This window comes from Parasteatoda tepidariorum, chromosome 8 (assembly GCF_982258835.1).
Source record: "Parasteatoda tepidariorum strain Cologne lab strain chromosome 8, Ptep-v5.0, whole genome shotgun sequence".
NCBI lineage: Eukaryota > Metazoa > Arthropoda > Arachnida > Araneae > Theridiidae > Parasteatoda > Parasteatoda tepidariorum.
The window spans coordinates 42,189,428-42,215,165 of NC_141762.1; the positions used below are offsets into that span (position 1 = coordinate 42,189,428).

General features: G+C 27.7%; 1 protein-coding gene across 1 annotated transcript in view; it reads left to right on the forward strand.

Moving 5' to 3' along the window:
• The first annotated feature begins 127 nt into the window (after window positions 1-127).
• Window positions 128-25,738, forward strand: part of LOC107456853 (uncharacterized) — a 32,501-nt gene continuing 6,890 nt past the window's right edge. The window contains exons 1-14 of the mRNA XM_016074822.4: window positions 128-335; window positions 1,835-2,252; window positions 3,234-3,339; window positions 5,574-5,707; window positions 6,663-6,719; window positions 8,023-8,208; window positions 9,331-9,418; window positions 10,983-11,033; window positions 12,244-12,441; window positions 12,526-12,693; window positions 16,655-16,806; window positions 17,139-17,242; window positions 21,673-23,408; window positions 25,250-25,463. Of these exons, the coding sequence (XP_015930308.1) occupies window positions 332-335; window positions 1,835-2,252; window positions 3,234-3,339; window positions 5,574-5,707; window positions 6,663-6,719; window positions 8,023-8,208; window positions 9,331-9,418; window positions 10,983-11,033; window positions 12,244-12,441; window positions 12,526-12,693; window positions 16,655-16,806; window positions 17,139-17,242; window positions 21,673-23,408; window positions 25,250-25,463 (3,616 nt within the window). The 5' untranslated portion in view covers window positions 128-331. The remainder of the gene's footprint in view (window positions 336-1,834; window positions 2,253-3,233; window positions 3,340-5,573; window positions 5,708-6,662; window positions 6,720-8,022; window positions 8,209-9,330; window positions 9,419-10,982; window positions 11,034-12,243; window positions 12,442-12,525; window positions 12,694-16,654; window positions 16,807-17,138; window positions 17,243-21,672; window positions 23,409-25,249; window positions 25,464-25,738) is intronic.

The window sequence follows — 25,738 nt, forward strand, 5'->3', positions numbered from 1 at the left end:
ATTTCTTGCAGGATAATTATTATGAATTCTAAAAATCATATTCCTCTTTTTTTTAACTTTTTATATAAAGTATTAAATATAAAAATCATTTTTCAACTTATATGATACTTTCGACAACTCAACACTTAAAGTTGAAATCTGTCTGAATGTCAACAATAACAATATTGGCAGGGATTTAAATTTGCTGTGATCTAATTATTATTTCTCACAGAATTTAATGTTCTTTGAGGCCCTAATATTGTGCCTTTCTATTTTATAAGTTCATGGTTTTAAATTAACTATAAATCAAATATTTTATAAATGCTTATTGAATTGCTGCTTAAAATTTAAAATGAGTATGTCACATATGAAGCAATATCATTTAATCGATGTTATTTTATTTAAATCACTAAATACAAGTTAGCCAAAAATTTTCCATGCAATATTTTACACAAGTTTGTATCATTGAAAAAAAAAAGAAACTCAATCATGACATTAAATATATAAACATAAATTAAAATGTTTATTGCTCGATTTATTTCAGCTTATTATTTAAGTCTTTAAAGCTTTAATTTAAGTTGTGTTTTATCGTTGATAAACACTGTTATTTAACAGATAGATTTAATCGTTAACGGAATATTTGATAATTTTTATTAACAGTAAAGAGCAGGAATAATATCGCACATTCAAGTCATGATTAACATAGATACATTATAGTTTGAAATTTATTGTGCTGGCTTATTTTAGTAATATTTTGAAATAATGAGAATGAGATCTCTCTAGGAAAAAAAATGACTGGTTGCTAGTATTAAAAAAAAAAAAACACATTTAGTTTTGAAGGACACCTATTTAGAATGGAAAAAATAAATAAATAGATAAAATGAAAGCTTTAGTAAAATTATAGTTGTTGAAGGTTGCATATTAATAATTTTTGTTAATTAATTATCGAAGGGAAACTTTCAAGAAATGATTAAATTATTGGTTTTTCTCTATTTATCATTCCTATTAGTGAAATGAGTTTTATACATATACATGTTATTAAAAACATCTGATTTTATTCTATCAGTATTTTTTTATTAGATTATACTCAGAAATACATAAATTTAATAAAAATTCTTATTTTACATTTATTAACAAATTCAGCACAAAATATATCATTGGTACTTTTCATTTAGCTGGGCACAAGGAAATTCAACTGTATTTTTTGAAAGAAATTCTCTTCATTTTATTTAAATTTTTTTGTGAACAGCCATTTTGTTCAATGTTTAAAAAAATGAAATGTTAAAAAAATAAAAAGTGTTGGCAATTGTTTATATTCCTTAGTGACTCCTTGTGCCTGGCTAACCAAAAAATACCATATCATTTATATGCTAATTATTTTTACTACCTACTTTTACAAAACACATTAATTTCTCAATTTTTTTAAAAGACAAGTCACAAAAAATAGTTCTAAGCATTTTAATTAATTATGAATCTTATTCATACGACAGTGCGGTATAAATCATTTATCAGTGTACTTGTGTTTAGTGTTTATATTTTCCTAAAATTTTTCCCTTATTTACTCTTCTAGATTGGGGAAAGTGTACCTGCTATAAATAAAGAATTTTTAAATTACAAATTTATGTATTTTAATGTTGATGTCAAAAGTTTATGATTATGTCTTAATATTTTTCCTCAGTAAAACTTGTGTGTCCATGATGCTAAAATTGTGTGAAAGGCTTAAAAAAAATTTTTTTCTTCATAAGCTTAATATTTAAATGGTTAAACAATGAAATTTTTAGTTTAATTCATTTTAAGTTTTGAAATTCATTATTAACTTTGTACTTTTTCTATTATTTAATTTATTATTTTTCAGGTGATGAACTGAATAATGCTTCTACTTCTGGATCTTTGAGAAAGAAACTGACCAGATTTCTCTCATCAGCTTCATGTTCTACAACTTCTAAATATTTTATTTCAAATACGAACTGTACTCAAAATACAGTTTCTACTGTTTTTTCTTCATCTGATAGTAGTGCATTTAATTCAATTTCAAATGCAAAAACTGAAGAAATGGGATCTTATTTGCCAGAAGAAATTTCTCTTGTGAATTCTAAATTTCAAGTCTCTCCAACCAAAGATGATGTTGAAGATGATTTTCTTGAATGTAAAATTGAAAAGAAACTAAGAACTGCACAAACTCAGAAAGCAAATGTTGGTACTTGTATTTGTGTTGTGTGTAGAGTGGATTTAACAAATTTAGATCTTGAAAAGCGTACTGTTCACATGAATCAGTAAGTATGCATCTTGTTACTACTACTATTTATATTATTGATTTTGTGTAGAAATGCATCAAATTATAATTCTTTTATACATGTAAGAATATTTGGAAATTCCATTTGAATTTAAGTACAAAATTCATGTTACAAAGATTCAGCTTTGCATTTGTTTTATTTTTTATCTTCTAAGTTTATTAATGTATTGAAATTTTTCTCATTGCTAACTAAATTTAACTGTAAATTTATCTATAATTAATATAAGACTTGACTCATTATTTAGACAAATCTCTTTTAAAAATAAGAAAGCGGATTTTTTTTAGAGGGTACTCGCATAAATTATGGTGCTTAATCATTTAATTTATCTATAAAATTAAGTTATTTCACTTCAATCACATTTCACATCTGTATAATATCACCTATGGAATTTATTTTTATTTTTTTTATATAATTAAGTGAAATTTTTGTGTTATGAAATATGTGTATACCTGTAAAATCATATGTAACTAAAAGAAAAAAAATTTGTTTCCTTTTTTTTTCTCTTTTTTTTTTTTTTTTTTGCTTTTTATATTAAAAAAATATCATAAATTGAAAAATATCTATATAGTTTCAAAAGAAGAAAGAAAGAACAATTTATTTTTTCTATATTGCAAGTGAAGAACAAAGCTCTGAATTGCAAAGAAATAATATGGCTGGATTCTGTGCTTACTCCTTGATCGCTTTTAATCCTTAATCATTTTAGTTTTAAAATTGTCAGATTTTAAAAAGTAGAAATATTTTATCATTTTATTATGAAAACTTCTTTTATCAAATTTCTTTACTCTGTGATATTATTTTAGCTAAATTTATTTTGCGATTATTTTTGCCAGTGTCAATTTTATTATCTCTGAAAATATGTTATGAAGAGGAAAAAGTTTATTTTTATGATATAGGAATTCTATTATAATTTATTTAATAATTTAAGTTTTTTTTTTAATGTTGAGAAAAATATATTTTTAGGTGTATTGATTCACAATGTTCAGCTGGTCAGGATATAGATTTAATGTCCTCAGAAGCATTCATATTAGAATGTCCTTTGTGTTTCAAAAATTTTCCGTCACCAGAGGTTTGAAAATTTGCTTTATTTTAACGTTTTGTTTTTATCACTTAAAAAAATCATTTTACTTTTTATAGGAACAGTTTCTTTTACCACTTTGTACTTACTTTTGTAATTTGTATGTACTTTTTTTTACTTTTTCCATTTCTAAGTTAGATCTTCATTTTATTATGCACATTTATTAAAATAATATTTCTACTAATATTTCTACATTGGTTTTATGCAGTTTGTTATTATTTAATATTTTTATTACAGCAAAGTAAATGTTTTGAGATTTTTCAAAGAATACTTATTCTAATTTTATATTGAAATTATTTCTTCAACAAAAATTTTAATTTTTTTAAATAAAATAAAATTTATTATTATTATTGTAGAAATTAATACACTTGTTGGGAGGATAAGCAATTTACTTAATTTCAGGTTTGTAAAATTAGTTCTTTTTTATCATAAGCATTGAATTGTTTCTTAAAATCTACAGTGTACTTCTTAGTTCAGCCCCATTGCGATGATGTTTCCATTACTATGATCCTTTCCTTTGCTACTACATTGAAATATTGTTATTTTAAAATTGCTTTAACACCCAAACTGAACTATTCATTCCAATATAGCAACCATTGAATTTCATTCCATTTCTTTACAAAAAACAAATTTATACCCCAATTTCATTAGAAGAAACACATCTAATATCTAATGAAACATGTTGAATTTCCTTTAAATAAAGTAAGAGTGGCACAGCCTCTGTTAATTATTTATCCTAAGTGGGGGTGGTAGAAGAAGCTTGGGAATTTAGATTGCTTAAAATAAAAGAAGAATGCTTCATGCTTGAGCACAAATCAGAATGGTGTCCCATATGCATTGCTAAATTTTAAAAAGATTCATTCCAAATCTTTGTAATATATTTATTTTGAAAAGATAAAACTCTATCAAGAGCCCTGGTGTCTCAAGGGCTAGAGCACTCGCCTCCCAATGAGGTGACCTGGGGATTAAATCCCAGCGATGGCTGGTTGTACCCTGCTTGCACCGACCACAGTGCTAATTTAAAATATCCTCAGTGGTAGATAGATCATTGGTTAAAGTCCCCTTGCTGTCAGCCTAATCATGGGAGTTTTTTCTTGTTTTCCTCTCCATGTTACGCAAATGCGGGTTAGTTTCATCAAAAAAGTCCTCCACAAAGGCAGGGTTCTTCCATATTTGATCCAGGAGTTCCCTTGTCTTCATGGTTGCGTTCAAAATTAGAAGGCTATGCAGTTGAAAATTGGTAGTCGTAAACTCAAAATTGGGTCTGCTGTTCAACAACGGTTTTTAAATAATATAAATCATATCATGCATTTGCATCTCCTACTTCAAAGTTTTAGTCACTTGTTCTATAAAATGTTAGTCCCCTTGATATAACTAACTTTCCAAGTGAAAAACACGTTTTCGCTTTTCTAGATGACTGTTGTTTAGTAAAATATGACTACTCCTGACCAACTTGTTATTTTTCTGATCTATTTTTGACTTTTAATTTGTTTTAAACAGTGTATATGTGTAGTTAGTTCATGCAGTAGGGGAAGAAGGGTACTTGTACTCAGATATCAGGCAGTGTTAAGCTTATTACTCTTTATCATAACATATCAATATTCTAGAATAACAGCAAAATCATTATGCTCTGCTTTTCACAGTAGAGATTATTGAGAGCAAAAGTTGCAGGATATTCTCCAATTACATCCTAATGCATGTTAAAATGTAAAAATCAAGTACTTTCAATGGTTTTTATTGCTGAGAAAGTGCACAAACCTGAAACTGTTATGAGGGTGATCAAAAAATTTTCTATAATAAATATTTCTAAGATATGTTATAAATTTAGTTTCAAACAAGAAATATCTTCAGAAAATGAATAGCATTCAAAAATTTAAATTATTTTAAAGTATGGGCTAATATTTAAGAGCTGATTAGAGACTTTTTATATTTCATATATTAATTAAGACGGATAACATATCTTTTTATTAAATGTACTTTATAAGTATTTTTTTATTATATCGTAGCTTTATCAATTTGTGAGAAAATTCTCAAATTTACTGCTATATTTTTTAGTTGTGAAATAAATATTTTTGTTCACTTATCAACCTTTCATTGTAATGTTTGTTTCTGTTTGGTCATTATATCGACCTTATGAGCTTAGTATTTATTATAGGGTTATTGTATTGAATTTATTTGTTACTTATGGAGAATATTTATAGTTGATAGTTTTATCTTTTTTTTAGATGCGTTCAGCTCATATAAAAAAATGTGGTAAATCTCGAGGTTTAAGTGCCCAAAGTGTCATTCAAGCTCTTCAATTGCAAGAAAAACATTTTTTAGAAAGAAGAGCCTTAGGACTACCTTTAAATAAAATAAAGTAAGTTTATATATGTTTTTTGATGTAATGGAGTTTAAGCATGCTAGTAATTTAGTTTTGTAAAAATTTGTCATTAGTTTGTTAACTTTCTCAGGTTGTGAGGATCTGTATTAATATTAAAAATTGTTCATCTAAGCATCCCTGGCGTAATGTAATTTAATTGTTCATCATGAAATCATTTGTTGAAAATAATGTAAGACAAGGAAAAATTACTGTGGGACTACATGACTTATAATAGCTAACGTGTAATATTTTATAATAAGATTGTATTATTGTATTTAAGGGCATAAAGTAGAATAAAAATATGATAATAATAGATAAATAATGTCAAATTATGCGAAATCTTAATTTAATAAGAGATACCATGTCTAAAATACCATGAAACATTACATGATGAACTTTGAGCATTTACTGTGAATTTTTCTCCATTTAATAAATTAGACTGTGCAAGATTTGGTAGCATGTACTTGTTTTCTAAACACTGTTATAGATTCCTATTAAAATTTTTATTTTTCTGCTTCTGACCTGATAATTATGTTCCATAGTTTTCTGCCTGGGGATTATGTTGTTAATAGAATTAACCTCACAAATGAAGATTTGGTGTATCTTTTTTGAACATAGCAAAGCAATGTTTTTAAAGCACAAATGGATACAAAAATGAATATGATGAATAAAAGTTCATTTTCTGTGTTTGATTCACATGGTTTTGTGTTGTTTAAAATTTATCTGATCTACTTTTCAGGGTCATTCGGAATATTAGTGATGGAAAAGGCTTAATTTAACAAGCTCTAAACAACAACAACAAAATTTTTGTGTATTATTGTCAATAAATAAAATTATAATTTTTACAGTTGTTTTACTTATGTGTATTTTTATGCCAGTTTTAGTTTAGATTAGGTTTTGTTATTAAAATATACTTAAATTGTATTTTAATATATTACAACATTTTATTTAGACAACTTAAAGGGCCAAAGAAGCCATCTGTAAAGAAATTTACAGTTGAACCTCGAAGGTAATAAATAGTTTTTATTTAAAAATGATAATTTTTTTAAACTGTATATTTTATACTTTTATTGAAATCAATTTAAAGGAAATTGATGCTTCTTTTTGAATTGGTCAAACTTAATATTAATTTCTTAACTACTTCAAAAAATTATGAGCTTCTTTTTTCAATTATTTCTGTAATGCTTTGAATTATAATTACTCAAACAAAAAAGTTTGTTAATTTTCTGATGTAAAATGAAAATTATAATTGAGCAAAACCTTGTTCAATTAACTTATTTCTTCTCTCTTTATCTTATAATGTCAACTTATATTTTAGTTTATTGGTGTTGTTAACAACTGTTTTTATTATTAAATTCCTTAACTTTTTAGTTTTAAACCCAGCTTAGATCTCTCGAGATCCATCTTTAGAGAACTCTTAGCTTGGGTAGCCAATTTTTTTGAAAAGACACTGTAAAAAAGGTGTCTCTTCCAATTTTTCCAACACACTGAAAAATATAAAAAGGTGAGAAATATTATTTGTAGTCCGATCATGGGATTTTTACACAAAGTGCGAGATTTCTTTTCGTGTAAGTTGCGAAAAGGGAGATTTAAAATATAATAAATAAAACAAAAGTATGAATTTAGCTCTTACTGTTAATTAACATTTTTGAAGATTCAATATATCAGGATCTGTTTAAATGAAAGTGAATAACTTGAAACATTTCATTTTAAATAATTAGTAAACCCTGTAATAATTATTAACAGACATAACTTAATTAACAGAGCATATGAATTTGATCAACTTTGTTGTTAGAATTCAATTCTGTTTTTCAATTCAACTATAATATGTCACAATCCAACTTGAAGGATTACTCCTTGATAAAGTTAATTCTTTTTGATAGGTACCATGTGCTATATTCTTTCTTCTCCAATGAAAAATTTTTTTAGACATTTTAAGAAATATGGTTTGGGAACTGTGGTTTTTTTAAATATTATCTAATATTAAAGACATTATTTTTAAAAAATATTTATGAATAGAAATGAATAATTATTTTAGCGGTTTTTAATTGTTGAGGGACCTCTTATCTTTGCCCATGTTTTTGCAATTAGAGTCATTATAGCTTCTATATTTATTTATTAATATTCAAATAAGGAACTTAGAAACTAATGTTACTACTTTTATTGATAAGACCTGGGAATTTATCAGGAACTATCACTACTTATAAAGTATATTTTTTGTTTTATAAAATCCTTTATAACTGAAATGGTATAGTTACTGCTATCCTTGTACATGACTTAATTTTTATCACAATCTATTTCTTTCTTTGCAGTGCAATGCAATCTGATATACAATTAGCAAAAGCCTTATCATTATCCCTGGAATCTAATGGAAGTCAGATCTCTCAAAATGAAATGCCACATCATAGATATGAAGAATCCTCTTCTATCATAACACTGAACCCACCCACAGAATTTCAAATTCCAGGCAGAGTAATCAATAACAAAAGAGTGAAATTGTAATTTTTTTACTATACATATATTGCTTTCAATAAGGCTTTAGATTAATATATATATTTTCATTTGATCACATTTAACAAAGTCTTTTATGGTATTTCATTTACTTCAGTTTACAAATGAAACATTTAAAGTTGATATTTTATTGTTTATAGAGTTTCAGTGTAAAAAAAATCAAACAAATAAGATTTTAATCTAAAAAATGAATTAATATCATATAAAATTTTATTAAAAGGCAAACATTTATATTTTCATAACATTAAAAGAAAAATATGTTCAAATATCAACAATGTAATTATTGACTTAGTTTTCTGTTACTTTTAAACCAATGATATATATGTAATTCTTTTCATTTTTTATAAAATGCAAAATAAAACAATTCACCAAATAGATTGCTTGAGTAAAAGAAAATTACAGTAATGCCTTCCTAAGTTAACTAATTGATGGTCCTCATAGGCTTATAAAGGAGCTTGTTTTACAAATTTGGCACGTAATTATGGAGTTTAATTTGAGAAAAGATCATATTTAAAAATTCATCAACTTAACTAATTCTCACTAAATTTATTTAAGCTAGCTAGCATTCATTGATTAAGGAAATTTTATTGTTTCAATTTTCTTATAATGCCAGTTTATATCTTTTATTAAGGTCTAAATGTCTGATTTAGTTTGTATGCAAATTGTCCTTTTGTGTACCATTTTTCTCTTGAATTACATTTTAGTATAGCCTTATGTTATGCCAGAAAAAGCATAGTTGGAGTTCTGAGAAAAGCTATATGTTAGAAGAATTCAACCATATTCACATTAATACATAACTTTATAACATAACTTTTAAAAAAAACTTTGTAAAAAAATTATTTTAAATTTAATGAAATTTTTTTTTTTTAAATTGCCTGTTTAAAGATTTTTAAGTTTATCCATTTCGCTTGCTTTTCCTATTGTGAAAAGCAAGCGATTAAGTTTGTAAAGTTAAATTGTTAAGATTTACTTTTGACTGATATATGCACCATGAAAAGTTATATGCTATAGCCATCATTTGATATAAAATGAATTTTATAATTTTTTTTAAAAGGTGTTAATTTTATTCAATAATTTTTATGAGCAAATATTTTATTTATTATTTGCAGAAGTCATACACCGTTATTGCTAACAAGAACTGAGGAAGAAAGAAACAAAATTATGCTTGATAAAGTTAATGCTGTTATTATGCCTGAGGTATTTTGTAATTGATAGTTGTTATTTTTAATGCACCCATTGATTTTAATAATTGGTACTTATTTCTGATATCTTTTCTTATTCTGGTAACTTACAAACTGAAAGTTCAAATATCTTAATGTTATAATTGAAATATTCAAGCAACTTTGTAAAATATTGACTATGCCCCTTCTCAATTTTGACAGAAAATGTGCTTTTTGACAGAAAATATTCAAGCAACTATGCCCCTTCTTAATTTTGACAGAAAATATTCAAACTACTTGACACTGTAAAATATTGACTATGATCTTTTTCAATTTTGATAGAAAATGTGCATTGCCATGAGAGAGTGATTAAACACTATTGATTTTGTTCATTATTAATATATGACATAATCATTAATATAACATGTTTAATATGATGTAAATCAAAATTATTAATGCTTGTAATGATAGGAAATATAAGCAATTGTAATTACATTACTAGATTTCTAAAATATATTTTACTCTAACTTTTAATAACAGCATTTTTTATCTTTTTGTTTATATGAAAAATGCCGGTAACGATAGTAACGCATACATTTGATTAAAAATTAAATAAAATTAAAAGCGAAAGATAAATATGAAATTCAACATATTTAATATTAATTTATAAATAAATAAAAATTATTCAGAAAAATTAGAATCAGTATCAAAAATTATGTGTAAACACTCATATGATCATTAGCTTCTTGGTTTGCACCAAAGTGGAAATGAAATAATCCATCTTCATTTTCATAAAATATAAGCAAAGCTATGCAATTTCATGCTAAACATATTTTTTCTCATCTCCTTGAATAATTCTAAGAGAGAAAGACCTTTCGACTGTTTATTCATCCATCCTCTTTCTCCCTGTTTATATCTTTCATCATAGTCCGGGAATGAAGGGATTCATCTTTGCTTCGTTGAAAAAAGAGAGTAACTACACATTGACCTGCTAAACCAGTTTTTCCTCACACCCTTAAATAATTCTTAGAGAGCTTTACATTAACACATTCAATTTATAATTTTCACGTACATTAAAAAAAAATTGTGTAATTAATGTTTTTTTTTTTTTTTTTGCTGTTTATGTTTTAAATAAAACATAATATCTTTGCCTGTATTTTTTTACAAATTTGATACTTATGTCTATAATAGATTCTTAAATGCTTTTATATATAGATAGGTAGATGTACATATTATATGTATAAATGACAGGGCTGATAATCAAGAAATATTGATTTTTCCACGTTATTTTGCCAAAAAATCTTCCTAATTATTGACAAGAGACTTACTGTTTTTAGGAAAAAATTTATTTAACCTTGTTTTAAAAGTATTAGTTTGAACATAATGGGTCTCAATGTTACATGAAAGTCAGAATAAAATAAAATTTAATTTAAAGACATATTAATTTAATAGTTTCAAGTGTTAGCATTTGCTTTTAAATTGAAATGTAGTCTCACGCACAAACATCTTTTTTCTTCCTTTTTGTGTCTAAAGATCAGTATAATAATGTACTTTAAACATTTTAAGACTAGCATAAATAATGAAAAAACACTTAATTTTAGGTTATAAGTGAAGAAATATCAAGCATTCACCAAGAAAGAACTTCACAGCAAGTATGTCAGTTTTTAAATATATGTTATCTCTGAACTGATGTTTTTATAATTTAGCAGCTTATTAGCAATATTATTTTATAATTTAGCAGATTATTAGCAGCTTACTTTAAAAATATTTTATTAAGAAAGTTTTGAACTTTATTACAAAGTATAATTAAATATTGTTACGGAAGAATCTTAACTAATTGATGCAGTATTTTTTTAATGAAACTATACTGAAAAAGTTGATATATATTTCTCTCAAATTATTATGAATTCATTAAATTCATAATAGTTTGAGATAAATCATTTTAGGGTGTTAATATAGAAACAGTTTTCTGTTAATTTGTTTTTAAATCTACTAAAAAATATATATACCTGTATATTTTTAATGTATTTACATCTAACAGGGGTAGAAATTAAAAAAATTTAGTCACTGGTACAAAGGACCAGTAACTGAAAGATGTTACTAGTTAGTACACATTTCTCTGGTTCTTTTTTTAAAAAAAATTTAAGTAAAATTGAATTAAAAAAAATATTTGTGTTATCAGGTTTAAGCACATTGTATTTTTTCCAATATTAGATTTGTAATGCACTTTATTTTTTTATTTGACTTGATGTATTTCTTTCTTATCAAAATTTGAGTTTTTGAAAACTGTTTGCAGTAGTAGTTTTCATTTTCTGTAGAATTTTTAAGTATTTTTCTTCCTACTTAGCTTACAATTTAAAAACCCTCTTATTCTTACTAATTTTTTTAAAAATAATTATCCTTTTGCTTATGGTAAATATAACAAGTGGACTAAAATGAAAATAAAAAACAGTTTTAGCATGCTAAATGCAGTTTTCTAAAAGGTTAAATACTTTTAGGCATAAATAATCCAGATTATTACTATGAATATGATGTTTCTTATTTTCACCATCCTCCCATACATATTCCATCCTCTATAAGAAGGCAATTGAAGACGAAGTTATAGTATGAGTCTATTGATTAAAATAAGGATAACTTAGAAAAACATTTAAGGAAGTTTATAGTGGGTGGTGTAAATCTTTGCACTATCGACAATTATTCAGCACAATAACACTTCTGTATTAAAGGGTACTTTCCAAAAATCAATTATTTTCTTACTGCAGATGGACTATATTAGATTTCCAATTTTGGTAGTTTTAAAATGAATGCACAAGTAGAAAAATTGACTATTAAATTTTTTTTGATTATATTAAATCTTTTAAGGTGCCTTTGTTATGGAGTTTAAGTGGTAAGGCAGAAGAAAACAAAACTTCATACTATGTTGAACAATTGCTTGATTGGATTGCACCGTCCAATGTTGATCCTGGAAGCAAGCTGTGCAATCTCTCTCAAATACCAGGGCATCATATTTATACACAACTGCCTTGTGATTATACTTTCAGTTGTGAGAGCCAAAAAGGAGTAAGTTTAGTTCATTTTAATTCATTATAATTGTTTAGTTTTTGTAGATTTTTTAAATATATTTTTGTGTTATTTCTATTTTAGGATATTAAGACATCTTCAGATGATAACCATTCACCATCTTTAATGTCGGGGCTTCGCTCTCTTATCGGTAATTCCTGGATGAGTGATGTTGCCATTCATACTGCCAGTGGTATTGTCATACCTGCTCACAAACTAATTCTAGCAATAAGGTGTCCTATTCTAAAAAAGGTTTGCAATTGTTCAGTTTTAATAAGTATTCTCTGATACCTTATTAATTTATGTAAGTTTGCTTTGTTGTCATATGGATAACTTAAGACATTTAAAATAACAGTTAGTTAAGTTATACCCTGTTTCCACTAGCAGGTTTAAGATTTCTTAAGGTGAACTTGAGTTTTCTTACGCCAGTTTTTTGACAGCTTAAGTTTTCTTAACTTGCTAGTGGAAACTGGGTGTTATTATGGAGTCTATTTCCTTAAAATTTAGTTATCAAATACAAGGTAACTTCAGCTGTGTGATTGTATTTCCAATCAACTTAAATTAAAGTACTTCAAATTAAATTAGTTTAAATCAAATATTTTGTATAAAATTATTCCAGTCAGTGCTGTTTAATCCTAATTGAGGGGAAAAAATCATCTGCAATGGAAACATCTGAGGAAGTTTTGTATATTGCCCATTAAAATACCAGGAAATAAAACAAATTAAGTGATGAATCACACCTAACTCATTTAAAAAAAATTTTAGTGGCAAATAAATAATTTCAGTTTAAATTTATATCATTGTTAAATTATTCATAGTAAACTAGTCATCTTTGGCTACCATCTTGGTCACTTTTCAAAATTATCTGGTGCATATATAAACTTTAATGGTAACCAAACAGAATACACAGCACATCTGTATTTAAATATTCTAACTCTTCAACTCCTCTTCTAATCCTAACACATTAATTAGTTTTAAATAAGTGAGTAACCTGATTTTTTCACAATCTAGCTGTTATCCGTGCAGAAGTACCTTGATTCCGATTTTAACTATTTGCAAGAGATGTCTGTGATATTGTTAAAAGTTCCTTATGTCTATCATTTTAATAATTATTTAAAATGGGAGAAAACTCATTCCAATGCTCCATTATGTTCTGTACTACTTCCTCACGCACCTCTCGAGCTATAATTTGAGAATATATATATATGCTATTGCTTGAAAAAGGCAAGCTCTGTCACCAAAAATTAGTATGACAGTGCATGGCACCATAGCAGTGTTTATGCTTAAAATTTCTACAGTCATGTTAGATGGGATTAAAAGTAAATCTAAATAAATACTTAACGTTTTTACCAACTATTCAATACTACTCTGGCTTATTGAATAGTCAATTCTAATCTAGCTTATTGAATAGTTGGTACACTTCCTTATTTGAAACAACTATACAAAATGAATAATAAGTATTGTGTTACCTATAGATAGAAAAATTCCAGATTTTTTGATGCTATATAGAATACATTTATATGTTGGTGTGAGGTTGTGTCTAAGGGTTGTTGAAGGATGAGGCAATTAACGTTAAAACTGTTTAATTAGCAAGGCAGGGTTGGCAGGTTTTTGACATGTGACAGTTTTTGACAGTTTAAACCATGGTTTAAACCGTCACGTCAAAAACCTCATTGTCAAAAATGTCGAAAATGTCAAAAACCTATATTCATATGTGAAATTTAATTAATACATAAAATTTATATATTTTTTATAAAGGATAGTGTTTCTAAATATGTTCTAGAAAAAATAAATTTTAAATTTTGAAGAAACACTTATATTTTGAATAGTAACCAAAATCTTGTACTTTTGAAAGCTCACATCTTTTGTAATATTATGTATTCATTTTCATGTGTTATTGAAAATCTGCAGTGATATTATTAAGAAATTTATTTATAACCAAATTTAGTGTATAGTATAGATCAGTGGTGCGCAAACTTTTTTCGACTGCGACCCCTTTTGTAGAGAGAAAATTTTCGGCGACCCCTAGAGATAAATGTTCACAAATACGATGTATATTTCGCGCATTTCTTTCGTTTCATCGATTAAAAACATCATATTTAACTCATATTAATTTTTATTTATAATTTTAAGAAAATACTTTTTTTATAACTCAAAAATCAGTAATTGCCCTTTAATGAGATGTATGTGGCTGCAAGTTTCTAATTATCTCATCGATATTTGGATGTATGTTACTAATTGCAATTCGCATACCATCTTCAGGGTTTAAACGCGAGCGGTATTTAGTTTTTATTGAAACTAGTTTGCTAAATCCAGTTTCACATAAATACATTGATGCAAATTGTATTAACACTCTGATGGCATTCTTGCATAAAACGGGATATTGTTTTTCCACGGATAGCCAGATAGAGAATACATTACGCATTACGGTCAAAAAAAGAGTGGACAGCATGAAATTGCAATTAAACAGTTAGTGGCGGCGCTTCACTCTTTATATGTACACTGTATAGTATGCAGCATGCAGGGATAATGCATTTCATAAAAATTTGGCGACCCCCAAAAAACTTCTGGCGACCCCCACAGGGGTCGCGACCCCTAGTTTGCGCACCACTGGTATAGATTATACTGAAAATTAGACATTTTTAAAGATAAACATTAGCAGTTTTGTACATTAGACATCTTTTAAAGAAAAATCTTTTTAATATTCTTTTAAATCTTCCTAATAATCTTTTTAACATAAGACAATACAAATTTAAGTGCTTTCTGTTAAAAACACAGAGTAGTTAGTGTCGATTTACAGTATATTCAGCCTATTCATTTACTATGCTGAAAATTTAGTTTATCCAAATACTTGTGAATTTCATTTTGCTGAATACTATATACATAGTTTTGTTGAATATCTAAATATTCAGCTGTTGAATAATTACTTCTTGCTTTCAAGATATGCATTATTTGTATTCTTAATACAAGTGGGGGGAAAAATTAAGAGGTAAAAATTGTTTTAAAATGATAAGTGTAATATTTATATATAAATATAATAAACAATAGGAATTATATTTATCATTATTCACAAATATAACTACTTTTAAATTCAAATAAACATACTGGATAATAAAGATATTCGGTATAACATTAAAAATTTTTTTTCATGCACTTGTATCAAGTTTGTATTTATACAACATAGCTTGTAAGTTCCTTATAAATATTAGTTATATGTTCCTTATGTGTCAAAAATGCATAGTAATAAACTTTTAATTTTCTTAAGTATCAAAAAAAAATTTTTTTTTTCAAATATAAATATTTAAAAAAATTTTGTGCAAAATTTTTCTGCACATGCATTTGAATATAAATTTCTGAGATTTTAAATCTGTTATTTTTACCTTAATTTTAATTAAAAAACATTTTAAAACCTGCTGATTACCTATAGTATAATTAAATTTCAATATAATGCATGGCAACTGTTGGTAGTTTTGAAGTTTATATATATTTTTGGCAAACTTTAGTTTTTGACATTTTTGACGGGTTTTTGACGGTTTAAACCAGTATTATACCCTTGTCATGTCAAAAACCACTTTTTGACGTCAAAAACCCAACCCTGTAGCAAGGTTGTTCCAAATGCAGGTTGTTGAACCAGACTAGCCATAAGTGCATCTCTTGCCAGTCTCCGAGGAGTAAAGTGGTGCTGCTGTTGCCTAGAGATAGAGCTTCTGTGTTGGTGTGTTACACCAAGTATTTAAATTTAAAAAATTCTTATTTCCTAAATCCAGTACATGGATAACATCATTACTCTGGAAATACACAAATATCTGTTCTCTTTATCTTTAAGCTGTTTTAAAGTTTGTTTTAATACCCATAATTAATATATCTTTATTTATGTTTGTAGTACATCTCTTTTATGTTTGAGTTTCAGTGAGAAATAAGTGTTCTACTTGAACTTATTAATCTGAACTCACTTATTTGGAATTGCCTATTAACTCTTACACTCTTAACATTTCCATATACTTTTTCACTCATGTGTTTTACCATTCTCCTTTATCAAGTTTCCGAACAGTTGTTTCAGAACACTTTCAAATTTCACTTTCAACACTTCAAAAACACTTTAAAGTTTCAGAATACTTGTTGGAAATAGTGGCATGCCATTTACCATTTCCAATAAGTGTTTTTAAACTTTTTGCATGCAATTTATTTAAATACAATAAATGTAATGTTTCAGGTATTTGAAGATTCAGCTAATAATGAAAAGCATGTTTTAGACATGAAAAATACATCATTTGATGCTGCCTTGCATTTTCTGAATTTTATATACACTGGATCTACTGAATGGAAAGAAGATATCATTGAAGAACTGCTGGAAATAGCAAAAAAGTAAATATTGATTTAAAATTATTGTCTTGATCATTTTATTTTATGTGTTTCTTTCATATCTTTGTACAATTACTAAATACTTTAAATTTAGTAAAAAACATAAGTTTATTACTAAACTTAATTTTTAATTAATTAGTTTTAGTTAATTTTAAGTTTATTTTAATAATTAATTTAATTAGATTAATTTTAGTTAATTTTAAGTTTAGTAAAAAACATAAAATTACTTTAATGAAATTCTCTGATAAATATGGTCCACAAGTATTGTATTTTTAAAAAAAATGAACATGAAGTATTTATAAAATGAAAAGGAAATATTAATAATTTTTTTTCAGGTACGATGTTAAAGACCTCATTAATATTTTAGAAAGTGATTGTGGGACATTAGAGATGATGTCTTTGCAAAATACACAAATGGAAGAAGAAAGCAGGGTTAAAGGTATGTCATAAAATAATAGTTTGTTTTCATTTTCAGATTAAATGTAGACATTAAATAACAGATTAAGTATATACATCTGTTGAATTGGGTGATGCAACCGTTTTGGTCAAACAAATTTAGCAGTTAATATGAAAATAGACACACAAAAAAATAATAATAATAATAATATTTTTCCTGCATATCTTTTTTTTCTTCTTCCGGTGTTAAGTCAATTTATGCTTATTTGCATGGTCATTTTTTAACATTTTATAAATACAAAACAGAAAGAAATATTTATCACCCAAAATATAGAAAAAGTAAAAAGACTAGGGGTTCTCTAAATTAGATAAGTTCTCCAAATATCATGAGACGAAATGTTTAAAAAAAATTATAGAGATATAATCTTCCTCCCCTCCACTGACAAATTTTTTACAAATGGCATTGACAAATTTTTTGATGTTATTTTTACTGTATATTACTAAGAATAGTTTTTACACACATTTAAGTTCTAAAACTTGCAAGTTTATGCTCTAAAACAGTGTTCCCCAACCTTTTTATCACCTCGGACCTGTCAACGTTTGATAATTTTACCACGGCCCACTGAGGGGGGGTGGGGACATTGATTGTTTATATTTTAAATTATTTTAATTTAAATGTATTTAAACATACCTTCAAAATAAAATACAGTTAAACCAAAAAATAAAGTGATTTAACATTTTAACTTACTGGAACGTTACATCAATGAGAACTCTAAGCTTGTTTCTTTGCAATAAGACGGCTCCATCTGGGGGTAATCGGAGACAATGACACCCAAAGTGTGTTGCTTATCTCCAGTTTATTCCGTTGCTTTGTTTTGGTTGCTGTTACTGCAGAAAACCCAGCTTCACACAGATAGGTTGTTGGAAATGGCAATAGGGATTTAAGTGCTGTGGTGACAATCTTGGGGTATTCTGCCAAGACTTTAATCCAGAACACCGGCAGAGTTGTTGTTTTGAACGTAGTTTTGAGCCCGCCGTCATTAGCAATCTCCAACAGTTGATCTTCTTCCTGCACTGACAAGCTAGATTCACCCGATTTGTCGGCAAATGGGTCGCGGATCCATTCCTTACCAGTTCGTGGGTCTTTTGTGGTTGGGAAGTAGCGCTCGAACTCTTTTAAAAGCAAAGACAGGTGATCGTGAACCAACTGGGAGAATGAATGTTCAGGCTCTGTCTCGCCTAAAATACCCGCTAATGTCTGAAACATGTCGAAAATGCCTCTGTTCACGCGTCGTCCCCATAACTCCAGTTTGGCTTTAAAGGCAGCTACTTTGTCAGCCAACTTGAAAACAGTTGTCATTTTCCCCTGATGGCACAGATTGAGTTCATTCAGCAGGTTGAATATGTTACACAGGTAAGCCAGTTTGGTGACCCATACCTTGTCACTGAAATGTGCTGCGAGCGGCGACTTCTTTTCTAAGAGAAATCTTTGCAATGGCTCTCGCAATTCAAATACTCTCAGTAGCGATTTTCCTCTGGATAACCATCGTATTTCTGTATATAACAGAAGGCATCTGTACTCTGCGTCCATCTCCTCACAAAGCTGCTCAAACAGGCGCGAGTTAAGGGCGTGTGTTTTGACGTAGTTAATAACTTTAACGACATCAATCAATACGCTGTTAAATTCTGGTGACATTTTTCGGCTTGCTAGCACTTCCTTGTGAATGAGACAATGTGTAGCTTCACTCTCAGGTGCAACTTCCTTAATCCGAGTAGTTGAACCAGATAGACGTCCGGTCATAGCAGCAGCTCCGTCTGTGCATATGCCTACACAAAAGGACCATTTCAGTTGTCTTGATATATAACCATCCAGTGACTTGAACAGTTCTGCTCCTGTGGTGTTGGTTGGCAAAGATAGTGCACATAACAAATCCTCATGCACATCTTCCTGATATAGATATCGCATATAAACAAGTAGTATTGCCTTGCTGTCAATATCTGTAGATTCGTCAACCTGGAGTGCGTACCACGGTGATGCATTAATCCTCTCCAACAATTGCTTTTCAATGTCTTTGGCTATTTCCTCAATGCGCCTAGTCACAGTGCTAGCCGACAAAGGCACATGTGCTATCTTTTCCACAGCAGCTTCTCCTAATATTTCACGGCAAATGTCTTTAGTGGCAGGCAAGATTAATTCTTCACCATTATTGAATGGCTTTTTAGCTTTAGCAATACGATTAGCCACCAAATATGATGCTCTTAGTGCACTCTCCTTTATTGATGTGGTGGCCATCATAAATTTTTTCTGTCCTTCGTGTTCTCGTTTTTTCTTTCAAAATACTCCAGGGACTTGTCTTTTAATCCAGGGTGCTTGGCGTTCAAGTGGCGAAGCAGTTTTGAAGGTTTCATTGCGTCATTGGAGAGTTGATCACCGCAAACTATGCAGAGCTGTTTTGGTTTGTAAGAATCGCCTGTCCCGACAAAACCATACTTCAAGTAGGACTCATGGTATTGTCTGTTAAAAGTTGCATGTTTCTTTGATGTTGAAGGCTCTTCGGTCTCTTCACTGAGCCTTTTCTTTTTTCCAAGGAAACTTTCTAAGGACGTCTGTTTCGTATTCATTTTCGCTAACTTGTGAGTTAAATTTGTGCAGACACAATACACACGTACGCCAAGCACTGTTAAACCTGAGAAAGTACCGGTGAACAGAGAGAGGAGTGATACACTTTCTTTTTACAAAAAACAAACAAAACTGCATAAAGCACACGAAACAGTAGAGAGGAATCATGGTCACGTGGTCTTCGGGCGACTAAATGGCAGACGAGCCAGCTTCTCTTTTATAGCCTTACTATACACTCTCACTGTGTGAGGCGTCAGAATCGAGGGAGAAGACGAAGTTCTTCATTAGTTCCAATGCGAATGTCGCGCCGGGCTTTCGTTTTTTATTTATGATATTTGCAGTTACGATGATTGCTTTTTGTTATTTTTTTATTAAAACAAATTGAATGAAAAAATAGTTGCAGAAGATTTCTTTTTTTTTACTTTTTAAAACATTAAAAAATTTATGTTACTACCTTCGGGGGCATCCTTTTTTTAAATAAATAAAATTTTAATGGAAAGTAGATATTTTTAATTTGGGGTATAAACCTAGGAATTTAAATTCAGTTTCAATGAAATGGGCGGCCCGGTACCATTTTATCCGCGGACCGGGGATTGGGGACCACTACTCTAAAAGACACATGGAAAAGTGAAAGACTTAAAACTATATTTTACTTTATACTGAGTCACAAATTTTGGACTGCTGATTCTATAAAAAAAAAAATTTCAGGCAAGTCAGTTTTATCGTTTTTTTAACACTTTTTGTTTTAAAATGTGAGAATGTTTTCTTCTTTTGTTTTTGCTGTTTTCTATTTTTATTACTGGGCACTATTTTATCAGGGCATTTCTAATAGACTTAATTCTTTTATTGTCAGTTTTTTCTAAAAATATGGCAATGTGAAAAAGTTAAGTAAAGATTTTTAAGGTTAGTCAGTTTTTATTTATATTAAATATTTCTAATAGATAACTATTGTAGTTTTTATTCCCTCTACCCCATAGCAGTAATTCAGCTAAGTTTTAATTATTTTTCAATAATGACTAAGCTTATTTATAAATAAAAAATATTTATTAATGTTTTTTTTCCTTCAAAATGTTGCTATTTGGCAGATTTTTTTCAGCCAAATCACTATTCATTACATCCCTAGTATCTAGTTTTCTTAAAATCCAAAACATATTTGTGACATTTAAGTTTTTTGTTCATGCAGGTAGGTAAAAAATAATAAATTTCAAATTTGGTGAAAAAAAATTTCTGAAGCTATAATAATTTATTACTCAAGGAAATCTGTAGCGAGAATCGAAATTTGCATATTGATATTGCTATGAAATTTAGTTATTTCCATTTCTTAAAATAATTTGCTGTTTAATTTTAATGAATTTTATTCATTTATACTTTAACATGTAGTATTAAAATTTTAGGAAATAAAATTTCAAAAAAATTATCAATTTCCTTTTATTTAAGAAAATTATAATTTTCTAAGCTCAGAAATTGACCACAATCAATGAATATATATTACTTCTATGTACACATTTTTCCTGCGGAAATTTCAATTTTTTTTCCTCCATGTTATATGAAATCAAAATTAAGCGAAGAAAGCTTTCTTTTTTTTCCCCTTTTTCTCACAAAACAAATGTGGAAAAAATTTCCTATAAAATATTATCCTGACCTTTGTGAAAAATCAATATCTTAAAAGAAAAATGTTTGATACCTGTTTAAAGATTAAAAATATTGTTATTAAATAAAAAACCTTATTTGATGTCAGAAATTTTTTTTTCCTTTTGTCCTTAGTTTTTAAATTTATGAATATTTAATTTTAAGTTATTACTTTATATTTTTTGTGACATTTTTCATTAATTACTGTTTATTATTATTTTTAGATTGCATTATTACCCCTGAAACTTCATCTGAAAAAGTTACTGTTATATCTGATGATGAAATGGAAGCTACTTTCCATGGGACAACTAAATTTTCTAATAGTTTTCAATCTTCCAGTCTTGAATCAGCTACAGATAACAAGAAAAGAGTGGGCATTGAAGAAACCTCTGAAGCACTATCTGTTTGTGATGATATTTTAAACAAACTGACAAATCATTCTGAAAACTCTAAATATGCATTTTTCACATCTGAAAAAAATTGTGAAAGTTGTTCTGATTTCAGCTCTCACGATTTAGCATTTTCCAATAGGCATGAGGAATCTAAAATTTCTCCTGCAATTGTTGGAACACAAGAAGATGAAAATTCTTCCTCTAATGATTCGTGTAAAGTTGTTCATGTCAGTTTCATGGCACAAGAGGAATCCTCTTGTAATTACAATGAAAATGAGTTAATTTCTGAACATGATAAGAATTCTAATAAAGATAAAGATCAGATTATTTCTCTTGATAAAAAATCTTCCTCTGATTCTTTTGATCAAATTGTTGAAAAATGTGATAAGATGGATGAAACCAGCAAAAAGATAATTAGTTCTACAAAACAGGAGCTTGAAAATAATCTTTGTTTCTCACGTACGAGTGAAACAGATAATTCAGTTGATACTGATGTGGAAATAATTAAAGATAGTCAAAGAGAAAATTTGTCTCAAAATTTCAGACATTCTGCAATTAGTTTTGATAATGCATTTAATTCTGCCGATTCTATTACAAAATCTCTTTCAACTACTGATATTAAGAATTATCAATTAGAAACAAGTCCTGTCAAGAATTTTGATAAGAGTGTTGAAGAATCACCCAAGCATGTGTCTAGTAGACGTAATGATGAATCTAAATTAAGTCTTGATGAAGGAGTTGCTATTGATTCATATCCATCTTATAGCGAATGTTATAATATGACTTTTGACAACAGGGACATTTCATCACCAGAAATAATTACCTGTGATTCGGAAGATGATTTAAATATACCAATTAATAATTCTGGCTACTCTGACTTGAAAATGTCAACTAAAAATGTTAGCTCTCCAATGAAAAATGTTAAAAATCATATATTAGATGAAAAATATCAATCTAGTGATGATTTAAACTTCCCACTAAATAATTCTACCTTTAGTGAATCATTTAAAACTGTTAACTCACCAAAAGAAGAATCTAAAAATAAGGGAGCAAATGATGAATGTCATTCTGATGACAATGTTGTATTGCTCGATTCTGATGAAGATGTTTCTGCAAATGATATTATGTATCCTTTGAGCCCCCCAGATGTTGGTTCTGACAACACAAGTTACAGACATCACAAGTTTTCTTCAAGTGCTAAAGATTGCGCGACCACCCTTCATTACCAGTCACCTTCCGTTTCTGGCACCTCTTGTGTTAATAGCAAAATTAATTATCCGGAAGTAATTATTTTCGATTCTGATGAGGAAGATGAGTTTAATAAGACGCATAAAGAGTCTCCAGTTAAATCATACGAAGAAAATCATAAAATAAATCCATTACTCTCTTGTAAAAGTCATAAATATGAATCATTTGATTCCCCAACTAAAAATAAAGATGAAAATAAAAGTATTTTTGCTACAATTCAAAACAATAAAAAACCTTCCCAAAATATCAGCAGTTGTGCAGATTCTAATATTCTATCTGGAGTTCCTCTCTCCAGTTCTGAAATGAATTCTTTTCGATTGGTGAGTGTCATAGTATAAATCACTATTTAAATAGTCGTTTGCTAACAATGTTATTTTATGAAATTTTTGCTTACTTTTCTTAGGGATTTCCAATTTTTTTTAGTTATATGCAATTTATTGGTGATTTTAAATTATTGCTTTATTAATTTAAATGACTTTTCTTTTTACATAAGAAAATAAATAAGAGAAACAGTGCATTGTATGTATTATGTGTGCATAAGCAACAATAATTCCCCTGTACAGTCGACAAAGGAAAAAAAAAGATATCACCCTGAATAATTTTTGTTCTAATGATCGGATTTTCACATACTAAGTGTCAATCTTAATGGCTTCTGGGGGTGAACTCAAATGGGCTATTATTATTATGTTATTAATTAAGTTGCAAAATTGGACACAAAATGCACTTTTACTGAATTAACATATATTTTTTTTTACATATTTGGATTCTTAATCTTCAAAATTTAGAGGGTAGCCGCAATCTGGGAAATGTGGTCCTATAGTTTGGTCTGAAGAGAGATTCAAAGTTTCGACCCCTTAATGTAAATTTCAATTTTTGCGTTATTAGTCATATTTTTAAAACTAATTAAGAAATTCAAAAAAAAAAAATTTCACCCACTCATAAAACTCATTTACCCAAAAATAATTTCATGCAAAAAATAATTTTTAATAATTATTTATTATTTAATTAAATTAAGGACGAAAAAATTTTAACCATTAAGATTGACACTTAGTTTGTGGAAATCTGATCAGTTGAGCAAAAGTTCTTCAGGGTAATATCTTTTTTTTTTTTTTTTGCCGTCTGTACATGAAGTTGGCTGTGAAAAAGTACAATTAAGTCCTCTGTTGGGAAAAAGTAAAATTACTTTCCGGACAACCTAATTATTATTAGAATTTAATGTATGCAGAAAATGATTTCAATTTTACAACAATATTTTTTAAACTTTATACTGTATATCAATTTGTGAAAATAAGCTTAAAAATTATTTAGATAAAAACATAGTTTAAATAAAAGGTTGTATTATAAACTACAGTTTCCATTAAAATAAATAAATTTAACAGAACTGTCTAGACATTAAATGATCAAATTTTTAATACATTCAACCTGATGGAAATTTTAATAAAAAAATGACATTAAATTGAAATTTTGAAATAGAAAGATCAAAATTTCAAGAGTTTAAATTAATGCTATAATTCAGTAAAAATTAATATTAGTCTAAATCAGGTCTTTAAATCATGTATATGTTTTTTAATATGTGAATTTATGTTTTCACATCGATTAAAATAGAGATGTAATTTTTTTTTCTTCCTTTCTTATGTTTTACTAGTTAGTTGTATTTTTTCCTTTATTTGTGATGAAAAGTATGTCTGTTCTATACATTTTCTGCACATTGAATAACAGGGCAATAAACCAGTCTGTTATGCAGAAAGGCAGCGAAGAGTAATAGTTAAGAATATAAGTTAGTAGGTTAATGCAAAACTTAATTATAGTAAAAATGGTTCATTTTCTTACCCTGATTTATTTATTTCATTTAAATTCATTAATATTTAAACTAATTAATATTCAAACTTTTGCAATTTGCATTGATATTGTAATTTGTGTATTTTGTTTATATGTTGCTTTGATTCCTGCAAAATATATTTGATTAGGTTTAGTTACAATCTTCTTTTCCCATTTGAAATGTTACAAAAGTCTTACTATATTTATTTACTTTTGATAAACATAATTCTTATTTGTGGGATTATACTAAAGTAAGGTTTGACAAAAAATTCATATCATTAAAATGATGAGTTAAATTAATAAATTTAAATATTTTATCTATGTATTTTTTTTCTCAACGTAGAAATCACAATTAAATTTATCACCTGAATCACCTTGGATATTGAAAAGTAAGAAATCATTGGACGATTTTAAGACATCCAGCATTTGCTTGAAAAAAAATAAAAAGTTAAATCATCTGATAGAAGTTCAAGAAAATAAAGGCTCAGTTGAAACTAAATGTGAAATTCTACAAGACAGTATTCCTACATCCCAAAATAAAGTGAAGAGAAACTGTAGTGAGTAAATTAATTATTTAAATAGCTGCGTTTTTCTTAAAATTTATTTTTAAACTGTAAGCTCATAATTTGTTTCTTCGTTCATTTGTTAATTAGTTCTTTAGAAAACCAATTACGCATTTTATAATTTGTTTAATCTGATATAAATTTTATCAGTCAAAGTTATTAATAAGTTTCAAAAAATATTGAACAGACATGCAATATCACATGCATCATATAAATTCCAATTTCTGAAACAAATGGAAGTATCAATATCAATTAGCTTATAATACAAT